The sequence below is a fragment of the Pleurodeles waltl genome, chromosome 8 (genome assembly GCF_031143425.1).
Source record: "Pleurodeles waltl isolate 20211129_DDA chromosome 8, aPleWal1.hap1.20221129, whole genome shotgun sequence".
Taxonomy (NCBI): Eukaryota; Metazoa; Chordata; class Amphibia; order Caudata; family Salamandridae; genus Pleurodeles; species Pleurodeles waltl.
In genome coordinates this window covers 1,250,803,862-1,250,815,932 of record NC_090447.1, presented here as the reverse complement: position 1 = coordinate 1,250,815,932, position 12,071 = coordinate 1,250,803,862, and the positions used below count along the sequence as shown (strand labels likewise).

Genomic DNA, 12,071 nt, shown 5'->3' with positions numbered 1-12,071 from the left:
CTTGATGCATCCAACTTTTGATCATTTAGGTTCTGTATTTGTTACTTTGTTCCCTTTTTGAGTTTTTGTGAGCCAGGCACCATCATATATCTGAAAGAGTAACTCTTGAAGTTGGCATATGCTACTAATATGTAAACAGAATTTGATACCTTTAATAGATTTTATTTCGCTTCTGCCCCCTCCAGCCCCATGACCAAGTTGAAAGGGAATTCCTGGCATAGCAGGTGTTAAAAACTGATGTTAGTATTTGTTCTGTTCTCCCCAATCATCCTTTCTGGAAAATGTCTTACATTAATTTCTGCACTATCTTTGTTTTCTGAAAGTCGGTTCCCCAGTAAACTCCACTCTCCCCTGCTCATTCCCAACCTTCCCTTGTTACCCTCCTTTCTTTCCATTTCCTTGACCCATAACCAACCTCTCTTTCCCGTTTCATTGATGTACCATATCTCGTGGCATTCTGCCTTGCCTTCCAGGCACAAAGTGCAATTCAGAGGTTTTTCTTTTACATTTGGCATTAGCAAAGACCTTTCGATTTTAGTAAAATTATGTGTATAATATACTTCGCTGTAGTAGCTTTCAGTAAGCCCTCTTCATCCATTTGGTCAATTATTGTGTCCTTTACATTTTTCTCCTACCAACTGCAGTGTACAGTGTGGGGCAATGGGTCGCCCCCTGTCAGCCATTGGCTAACTTCAGTGTGAGTGACGCCATTCTGTCCTTTCAGAAGGAGCGCATTCAAAGTTGATTCTTTCTCTGGCAGGGACTACTATGGCAGTGTGTGCTTTTTGAGACCATAGACATATTTTTTGGTTTTAGCCCCTGCTTTGTATTTTTTTTTTTTTTTTTTTAGATTAACGAGGGCCCCACATCTTTCCAGCAATAACCTTTTGTTAAAAATTATTTGAAAACAAGGCCACTTATAAAAACAAAAACGGACATTTAAAAAACAATCATATAGATCTACAACATCCATCAATTTTTTTTTTTTTAAAGTTACATGTTTTGCCTTAATGCTGCATGGAAGGTAGTTTTGGAAGAACAAAATAATTATTTTACATGGGTGCTCGAGGTAGTGCTGCTGGAGGGTTCCACAGTGGAGGCAGGAACTAGGATGAGCAGTAGCTGGTTGGTGTAGTGGAGACAGCAGTTGCTTACCGGTTGGTGTGTATTAATGGTATGGAGTGCCACTGCAAGGTTTTTACACTCTAGGAGAAAATGCACTGTGCTACCCCATACATTGGCAAAAGGCCGTATTTGATGCTTTATAGGCCACTCTGGTCCCTCATACTCGTAGTGCCTTAGTTACCACACTTGGTGGGACACAGACGAGCCATACAGTTCTGGTTGCATCGTGTAGCAGGTCTTTTTGTGTTGGAAGTGCCTGTTTAATTTCTAGTTTTCTTGTAGTTTTGCTTGAGAGCAGAGTATTTTTATAATAATGTGAGCAGTTTTGGCTGCTATTTATGCAAGAATATACTAATATTGGAAAAATGTCATGTTCTGGCGGGAATTCAATGACCGATCCTCTGAGCCATTAGAAATAAAGGGTTTAGGGAGCTAACCCGTCCGTCTCTTTCACCTTACAGAGAGCCTATACATTCTGCTTTGGTTCTACATGAAGGTTACAACCTATGCATTTGTTCCTTGGCCTTGAAGCACAAGAAGTGAATTGAAAGAGAAATGTTTAAATAATCGGACTGTTGCAGCTAGATCATCACAAGTTCTTAAGATAACATAGAATACTCAAATCAAATCAGGGAAATGAGTCAGTATTGTTGAATGTGAATAATAGTGTGGGATGTGAAATTAGTCCAATTAGCAACGTATTGTTGTGACTTACACATCTGGGCACTCTTCTTTTCGGGCACTCTTACATGACCACCTCTAATCTGCAATTGGATCCTCGGAGGGTGTTTTGAAGTGTGTGCTAACTCATTCATTTGGCCAGAGACAAAAGATAGGTGAGAGGATGTGGTGTTATGGCCAGAGGTACCGACTTGGAAACTGAAGAACCACGTTTCAGTCTCAGCATCGGCTCAGCATCCTATGATGCTGGGCAAATCACTTAATCTTCTGTGCATAAAAATAAATAAATCCATGTGACCGTGTATAATATAACTGGTGCTCATGTGAAGAGCTCCACTACCTTAGGGTCGAGTTGGTGCTATATAAAACTGGAAAAATAAATAAAACAAAAATTATATAGGTAACCTGCCTAAAAGCATTAAAGATTGATTGCTTTGCTAACTCGGATACATGTGTAGCAAAATCGAAGATTATGAAGGGTCAGGCAAAAGTAAGGATAGGATTTAGTCATTCATTTGATCTTAGCCTTGAATAAGGGCAATGCCAGGGTCGGTTTAATGATAATTGATCTAGGACAGCTACACACTCTCCTGAGGCCATTGCCATACCCCAGACAGCAAGAGAAGGCACCATTGTGTACCAGGCTCAAAAATGACAGCAGCAGGGAATTCATAGGGAAATTGATGTCTACCTTTCAGTCTGGTGACTCTTTTGACTGGGATTCTTTTGTGTATGTGGAAAGGAAAATGGTAACAAATTATCACAACACTGCAGTAGTAGAACCCACATTGTAGCACAATGGGCAACCCCAGGAGCACAGGTAGCCTGTTTAAATGGTTAAGAAAATACCAGATGCTTCCTGCTTTACTCCCTCTGGGTTGGTGAGCTAGACCGTCAGTGTAAGGACGGGAGCTCCTAAAATAACTTGCTGTGGAATAAGTGTCCTTCAAAGATAGTACCTGCAGCCTCTGTCAATGTCCTGGTTGAGATACATCTTCGCATTAATGGGTGTTCAGTGTTTTCTAGGCATCCTTGACTAGGTGAAAAGTGATGCTGTAAATATAATCTTTGGGTAAGGTGAGAATGTTTTATTTTACTTTTTCGAAACAACCTGACTGATTGATCACTTTATTTACTTCTTGGGATCACTGCCGGGTAGCACTGCTTATACTACGAGCTCGAGGAAAACTCTATCATAGGGTCCACCTGCCTTCCTATAACTGTGTTAGCCATGTAATTATGAGTGCCCAGTAAAACAATGTAATATAGTCAAAGAGTGCATTTTCTGTTCTGTAGCTGTGATAGTGTTTGGCATAGGGATCAGTACTGGTGGCAGCCTTGTGGCACCCGTTTCTCCGAGAGTCGTTGCTATAGTCATAATAATGTCCTGTTTGCTTTTGTGTTTCCGTAGTGCATCACAGGAGATTCCTCTTCCCCCAACAGAGCCTGAGGCACCACCTGTTTATCTTGTTTAGCCAATGGGCTGGGCCCTTCAGTATTATGTTTACACCTCTGGATCGGTACAGCGACAGGAACCATCAGATCACCAGATATCAGTACAGTGCATTAAAGGTAAGTTTCTCCTTCTCAAGACACATGCCATGCACAATAGGAGGCCTGATTGACAAGTAAGGATGAAAGCATACGACTTTGCTAAAATCCATGGGAACCTTTAAATGCAGATAGAATGTGTTAAAGTATGCTTGGGTTGCCTCCACATTGAAATAATAATCTAAAATTCTCTGCACACCCCTTGCGTTAGGTGTCAATTGCTTGTTTTCTAGAAATATTAAAGGCTCATAATCTGAAAGCAGATACTCCATCAGAACGCAGCTACTCGAGTAGCGATGCTCTACTGCTGTATTTGTGATAGACATTTTAAAGAATGAGGAGAGTTTCATGCATTTATTAACCTTTGCATGTATGTTCTTACTTCAGGTCCCCATGACATGTTATCTGCCCCTCTCTAATCAATCTTATTTTTATAATCCCTTGGGAACTTTTACGCTTTGCTATTTAATAGTTAGATTTATAAGTATAGCCTGGTTGAACTGATGGTCCACACCTTAATTGTATCTAATTTATCAGTCTTTCTGTAGAGGTGACCCCCATGTCGCAGGACAGTAACACGCATAAGCCTCAGGAGGACATCTTATTAATAATTTGAACAGTCAATAAATAGGCTTCAATTTGGGAAGACATTTTATTCATAATTTGGCCACTTACATGCATGTGTGTATTTGTATAGCATGATCCCAACTAAAGGCCATTTCCGTTTTTCTTCATGTAATATCTGCCACATGCACTTCCAACATGTCTGGGACCAACTCTTCATGCTTGTCTCCCAGGCTTCTTTGTAAGATTATCTTTTACCACCCTAAATCCCGTTACGGCCTGATGATCTTGAGATCCACACCAACACTGGTGCTGTTTCCCTGGGTTTGTGCAGCGTATAACCACTGGGGTGTGTTGATTGTTGCGATCACCTTCCAAACCACTCGTCCCATCCTCCCTGGATTAACCCTACTGCATGTCTTTGATGTGTCTGCAAATACAGACTTCTCGTCCATCTGCTAGGCTGTGTCCCAGATTAATTCATCATCATAAAGTCTCTTATGAGCCTATTGATGAGATATGGCGCCAACACTAGATCTGCCTGGCATTCAGTTTGTTATTCACTTGCAGCAAAGTCTAATGGAGCTTTCTAATGACAGGTAGTTCTGCAATGGGAATTGTGTGAGGGTCTGAGCTGTGCACAGACTGAATAGCTGAGATTGCCATTTGAATTCTGCGTTGTTCATTAGGGCACGGCACAAATCAAAAAATAAGCGAAATGTGAGATATTATATCCGGTTCGACTGCCTTGAGCCTTAAGGACAGAGACATCTTAACATAGCTTATCCTAGCCAAATACAATTAATGTTATTAGAGCTGTGTTTGCTTATCGTATAACATGGTGGATCACTGTTACCAGTACAAAATGTTCTTTGCTAAAATACTGCAGAATTGTTTGTAACTGGCTCTTAATGACATAATTTTGACCCAGAGGTTCCTGCGGTTAAAAATGTGATAGTCTCAAGCTATACAGATTGTGTTTCTTGATTCACAAACTAAATACCCTGACTAGCCAGGAGATCTTTCAGAGGGCAAGGTCACCTCGAAGAGGAAAGTACAGGTTCAAAAGAAGGAAGTGTTCAGAATAGGAGTAATCCACAGGGAGTCAGTCATTACCGGATTAAGAGGTAAAAAGTACATGGTCATGGGAGGTTTAGTTTCATGTGTGTGTCTGGGCCAAGTCCAGACTGTGCTTTGGAAAAGTGCAAGAATTATACAAATGTAATTCATATTTTTTTTTATTTTTTTAAGGAGCCGTACATACTTTTATTTAGCAATTCACTTAGGCCCAATTGGGATTGTTACTGTTAGCACCGTTTTTATATTACGTTAGTTTCATCTTAAAAAATACAGCATTCACAAGCACGTTTGCATCTTGGGGCTGTTGGACAGAAACAGTATAATGCATGTTAATATAGTACACTGGGGCACTTTAATCCTGAAATTAGTCAAGGAATAGGTATGTCGTCAGGATCTTCCTGAATGATAGGGAGTGGTTTGTGAGGTGATGTAGCAGAGGTTTCCAGAGTTTAGCAACCATGACTGGCCACTTGCTTGTGTCTTCCTGTTTCTCTTTATTACCACCAGTGCTGGCATTCCTTGACTATAGATCTCTAGCCAGACTCAAAGCCATTACCTAGGACCAAGAGGTGTTGCTCAACTTGGGTGGTTTGTGTTATTCATGATAGCTTCAGCTCAATGTGATCCTTTATCAGGAGCCAAAAAGGGGAAAGGCTGTGGCGCTCAGGTTCACACAAATTCCATAGCTGTTGCCTCACCCGTTTTCACGGTCTCATTGAATCTGTTGTCATCAGTCCAGCTAGTGTCCTGAGACACTGATCTGAAGCAACTTTGGGCTGATAAAATAATTAGAAGTTCGTCTATTGTCATGCATAGTCAACTTATTCTACATTCTTCACGCCACTTCTAATCTATTCTCCTCATTTCCCATTGTACGTCTTTGACCACTATAATAATAATGTGCAGTCCAATCCTGAACATTTCTTCCATTATTGGAAGAAGTTACCGTCTTTCACCTTTAACTCTGTCTTACAAATGCCAAGCTTTCTCATCATACACCAGGTGGGAGATCGAGGTATTCCTCTGAGATTTCAAGAGCACCACCGCACTGGTAGTTATGAATGTGATGACAATTTACTTTGCTTGCCAAAGTTTTTATTTTTCCCCAACCCCAGTGTATTAGGTTTCTCCTTTTATTGTTGATACCAGGGACTCTTTCTAACACCAGTACAGCTTCATAATGGCTTAAAAGAACTATCCCACAAGGACCAACTCCATTTAATCTTTACTTGATGTGTTCATTCCATGTCTAATTAAACTTAATTGTTCTGGTGATATTCTGCCTGTCTGTGAATCCATTGCCTGCTTATATCCAAAATACCTGCACTTGGCCTGTTTCAACACCTTGCATTCTCCTATTTGCTGCACATGTTCCCTACCTCTTTAAAGGTATACTTTTCACACATTGTATTTTGCATTCATTCTTATACAATCCATGTGTTTTTCTCCTGCTGGACCCATTTCTTTTTTTTCTGTTTCGCGCTTTTGCCAAAAAATCACATCTCAGTGTAGGCATCATCCTATTATAAATGAACTTCACTGTGCAGAACCTATGGGAAGAGCTCAGAACATCACGGTTTTGTTTAGCACAGACTAAGTGATGTTTAATGATGTTTATTATGAAGAACTGGAGAGAGGACTGATACCTTGAAGCCATCATATTCCATGTTGTAATTTGACATGCATTACCAGTGGCTAAGGCTTTCCCGTGGGGTGACATATTTCCTTGAGAAAGTTGTCTGTCTTAAAAAATAAGTAAGTATGATGTTTAAGAACCTAACTAAAATATACATTTGTTGTTCTAGGCAATGTCTGCTGTGTTGTGCTGTGGTTCTGTCTTTGACAATGTGGGTCTTTCACCAGATGGCTATCTTTACAAATGGCTTGATAACATTTTAGCCTGTCAGGATTTGCGGGTAAGTATATTCTATTTGATGCATTTCTTTGACGCAGTATGCCACCTTGTGCGTTTTTAGCCTTGATATAGTCAATACATAGCCAAGCACAAAAATGAGCATGTTGTTATGTGTATTTGTAACATGCCCTATCACTCGCAAGGCTATCCTGGCACTAAGCAGGTGTGTTTGCCTAGACTTGCCAATGTTAGATTGGTTAATTGAAGAAGAGAGAAGGAGGCTCTGATATGGAGTGGGAGGCCGTTCCACACTTTAGGAGCAATGTAAGAGAACACCCGTCCTCCTGATATGGCTCTTGTGTATGTATGGGATATGTGCGAGTAGGAGTCCTGTGGAGTGGAGATGTTTCTGAGTGGTTGAAAATGGCAATACTTGCTGATTGTGTTCCAGACATGTTATTTTTTTTATTAATTCCTTCAGGTTCATCATCTTGGTTGTGAAGTTGTGGTCTTGTTGCTGGAGCTCAATCCGGACCAAATAAATCTATTTAACTGGGCAATAGATCGCTGCTACACTGGATCATACCAGCTTGCCTCTGGATGCTTCAAAGCCATAGCAACTGTGTGTGGAAGCAGGTATTATATGAGATCAAACAGTATGTGCCTGTGGCTTTCTGTTCTGCACCCTCTCTGCTGACGTATATACATTTACACTGCTGCAATGCACTCTTGGTTTTCAGATATTTCCTGCTAAACAAAATTCTTCTGAATAAAAAAAACACCCGTATGAGACACACGGACTAAATGTTTCCATTCAAGTGCAGAGGAGGGATTATGGAGGGTTTGAAACACATGTTTGGAATATCGCGAGGCATAGCCACCCATTACATTCTTGCTGCTCCATTTACTTTAGACTCATGTGGAGACTAAACATACAATAAACCATTTATTGGCAAGCCTGATTGTACTCTTTACTGCTGTTCAGAAGGGTTCCTTAGAATGGAAAACGATGGCTTACTTTTGGAAATCAAAACAGGACACCCTCAAAGTCATTCCAGAATGCTCAGCAAGAAGATGCTGCTCATTAGTTCCCAGAAAGTGACTTTCTTTGTTTCATGGTGCAAACTGATCATAGTTTGAGCTAGGGGAATTAGTCAGTTTTATTGGAATTGAAGAGGAACACTTGGCCTTCCTGTGGATTTGTTCCTTTTCTAAGAACGCGCCCCCCCCTGCCCCCTCCCCCCCACCCCCACCCCCCCCAATTTTTGTTAGGAATAACCTATTTCCTTTACATTTTACTACACTCTTTGGCATGCTGTCTGTTGACAAAAGTTACTTCTGAATTAAAAAATAACGTGGACATTTTTAAATTTAAATCTGCAGAATGTACTTGAAAGACTGATTACCATTGGCATGCCCAAATGCTAAGTAGATTATAGTAATTCTGAAATTAATGCTGTAAGTAAATGCCTCCTTGGCATGGTTACCCCCTGCCTTTTTGCCTTTGCTGATGCCAAGTTATGATTTGAACGTGTGCTGGGACCCTGCTAACTAGGCCCCAGCACCAGTGTTCTTTCCCTAAACTGTACCTTTGTCTCCACAATTGGCACAACCCTGGCACCTAGGTAAGTCCCTTGTAACTGGTACCCCTGGTACCAAGGGCCCTGATGCCAGGGAAGGTCTCTAAGAGCTGAAGCATGTCTTATGCCACCCTAGTGACCCCTCACTCAGCACATACACACTGCTTGCCAGCTTGTGTGTGCTGGTGGGGAGAGAATGACTAAGTCGACATGGCACTCCCCTCAGAGTGCCATGCCAACCTCACACTGCCTGTGGCATAGGTAAGTCACCCCTCTAGCAGGCCTTACAGCCCTAAGGCAGGGTGCACTATACCACAGGTGAGGGCATATGTGCAAGAGCACTATGCCCCTACAGTATTTAAGCAAAACCTTAGATCTTGTAAGTGCAGGGTAGCCATAAGAGTATATGGTCTGGGAGTCCGTCAAACACGAACTCCACAGCACCATAATGGCTACACTGAAAACTGGGAAGTTTGGTATCAAACGTCTCAGCACAATAAATGCACACTGATGCCAATGTGCACTTTATTGTAAAAATACACCCGGAGGGCATCTTAGAGATGCCCCCTGAAAACATACCCGACTTCCATTGTGGGCTGACTCGTTTTTGCCAGCCTGCCACACACCAGACATGTTGCTGGCCACATGGGGAGAGTGCCTTTGTCACTCTGTGGCCAGTAACAAAGCCTGTACTGGGTGGAGGTGCTTCACACCTCCCCCTGCAGGAACTGTTACACCTGGCGGTGAGCCTCAAAGGCTCACCCCCCCTTTGTTACAGCGCCACAGGGCATCCCATCTAGTGGAGATGCCCGCCCCTCCGGCCACTGCCCCCACTTTTGGCGGCAAGGCTGGAGGAGATAATGAGGAAAACAGGGAGGAGTCACTCCCCAGTCAGGACAGCCCCTAAGGTGTCCTGAGCTGAGGTGACTCTGACTTTTAGAAATCCTCCATCTTGCAGATGGAGGATTCTCCCAATAGGATTAGGAATGTGCCCCCCCTCCCCACAGGGAGGAGGCACAAAGAGGGTGTAGCCACCCTCAGGGCCAGTAGCCTTTGGCTACTGCCCTCCCAGACCTAAACACACCCCTAAATTGAGTATTTAGGGGCTCCCAGAACCGAGGAAGATAGATTCCTGCAACCTAAAGAAGAAGAAGGACTGCTGACCTGAAGCCCTGCAGTGAAGACTGAGACAACAACTGATTTGGCCCCAGCCCCACTGGCCAGTCTCCCTACTCCGAGGAAAACTGCAACAGCGACGCATCCAACAGGGTCCAGCGACCTCTGAAGCCTCAGAGGACTACCCTGCATCTAAAGGACCAAGAAGCTCCCGAGAACAGCGGCCCTGTTCAAGAAACTGCAATACTTTGCAACAAAGAAGCAACTTTTAAAGACCACACGTTTCCTGCCGGAAGCGTGAGACTTTCCAATCTGCACCCGACGCCCCCTGCTCGACCTGCGGAAAACTAACTCTAAAGGGAGGACTCCCAGGCGACTGCGAGCCCGTGAGTAGCCAGAGTTGACCCCCCTGAGCCCCCACAGGGACGCCTGCAGAGGAAATCCAGAGGCTCCCCCTGACCGCGACTGCCTGCTTCAAGGAACCCGACGACTGGAAACCACACTGCACCCGCTGCCCCCAGGACGTGAAGGAACCGAACTCCAGTGCAGGAGCGACCCCCAGGCAACCCTCTGCCTAGCCCAGGTGGTGGCTACCCCGAGGAGCCCCCCCTGTGCCTGCCTGCATCGTTGAAGAGACCCCCGAGTCTCCCCATTGATTCCTATTGAAAACCCGACGCCTGTTTGCACTACCACAAAATAGAGCATTGGAATTATCTCTTTTTGCCACTATCTTACCTTTAAGGGGAACCCTTGGACTCTGTGCACACTATTTCTTACTTTGAAATAGTATATACAGAGCAAACTTCCTACAAATGCCACATGCTATGCAGAAAAGTCTTCAAAACATTGCATCAATTGCTGTTATTCTTATTTAGCTTTGCACAAACAGACCCCTTCTCACTTTGGCAGGCTTCTGTTTCTCACATTGCCATGCAGCCAATATATGGGTGGGACATCGATCCCAGGCACAGAGTTGTCTCTCATGTCAGTACAGTGACCAGAGGGGTGCCACTCGCTGTTGCTGTGTGTGTGTGTCAGTGCTTGAGTTAGTGAAATGTGTATTTGTGGTTTATCACTCTACAGGTGGCTACGTAAACACTCTCAATAATTTGTTCACTGGTCTAGTGAGAACAGATGCACCATAATGGTTGTCATAATCACATTTTGAACCATTCAAAAAAGAGAGAAGTGGGAATTCTTCAATACAGTTTGGGCATGCACTGCAATACAAACCTTTTGCCTATTCTGGTAAGGGGGTGTCTCTGACATGGGGGTGATGATGGCACGGAATGCAACTACACTGGATTAGAAGAAGTGGAATTGTGGGATGGATTGGTGTATGGTCTTTAAAAACCTATTCAGTGAAAGACCGGGGGGCCTCAAAATAATCACCTAAATATGGGGATCAAGGCAAAAATACTTTGATCTGATGAAAGTTTATTTGACCACAAACCTACTGTGGAGATGCCAGTGTACCAGTAAACGTTACCATTGTGTGTCTCATAGTTTATCTTTCTATAATGTCTTCCAGCTCAAGGGGAAACTAAATGTTGTCATAGCTTTCCCCCGTTTACTGGCACACAATACATTGGTTTGCTACGTTGGGTTGTTTTCTTTTGTTAATTGTACTGTTTCCATAAATACTGTTGCAAAGCTAAAAGGAAATTTGCAGCAGTAGGAATAAACATAGCAATACATATACAGGTGTGCCTCTCTGCAGCACTGCCTCTTTTTCTGCGGCACTGCTGTGTATCTCTGCATTTCTCTCTCAGTGTACCTCTACTTTTCACAGTTTCCTCTGTCACTGCAGCTTTAACTCTTTCTTTGGAGTGTCACCTCTTTCACTGCAGTTCTGCCACATTCTATGCAGTGCTGCCTCTTTCCCAGTTGGCTTTTCTCTCTTCAGCGCTGCCTCTTTCTCTGCAATTATGCAGCTGTTTCACTTGCTCTGTAGCGGTCTCTCTCTTTGCAGTGGTTTCTCTTTGTCTTCAGCTTTACCTCTTTCTCTGCGTTCTGCCTCTTTGTCTGCTCTGCAGTTCTCCCTCTTTCACTGTAGGCTTTTCCTCTCTTTTCAGCCTTTTGTTTCTCTGCAGCTTTGCCTCTTCTGCTGTAGCTGTCCCCTTTTCACTGTACCTCTACCTCTCTCTGCAGCATGCCCTGCAGGGCTGCCTCCTGCTCTGTGGCCCATATTTGTGCTTTTTAGCACCGCATTTGCGCCGCTTTTTGACGCAAAAGTGGCATGAACTTACAAAATGCACTTGTATTTTGTAAGTTTGCACCGCTTTTGCGTTAAAAAGTGACGCAAATGCGGTGCCAAAGAAATATAAATGTGGGTCTGTGTCTTTATCTCTGTCTTCACCACCCCACTTGCTACTCCACAATGTCCTCTCTGCATAATTTGCATGTAATGCTGTGTGCTTTAGGGCCTATTGGTTATGATGAGGGGACATACGTAAAAAAAAATGGAAAGCATATTGTGTGGGAGCACGTTTTAAAATAGACTTCGGCAAAAAGTAGGC

General features: G+C 43.2%; 1 protein-coding gene across 6 annotated transcripts in view; it reads left to right on the top strand.

Annotated features, from left to right (window-relative positions):
* The window catches only part of FRY (FRY microtubule binding protein), a 598,740-nt gene that overhangs the window by 425,825 nt on the left and 160,844 nt on the right, over window positions 1-12,071 (top strand). For all 6 annotated transcript variants that reach the window (XM_069205570.1, XM_069205567.1, XM_069205566.1 and 3 more), the window contains exons 27-29: window positions 3,218-3,378; window positions 6,807-6,917; window positions 7,338-7,492. In XM_069205570.1, the coding sequence (XP_069061671.1) occupies window positions 3,218-3,378; window positions 6,807-6,917; window positions 7,338-7,492 (427 nt within the window). The remainder of the gene's footprint in view (window positions 1-3,217; window positions 3,379-6,806; window positions 6,918-7,337; window positions 7,493-12,071) is intronic.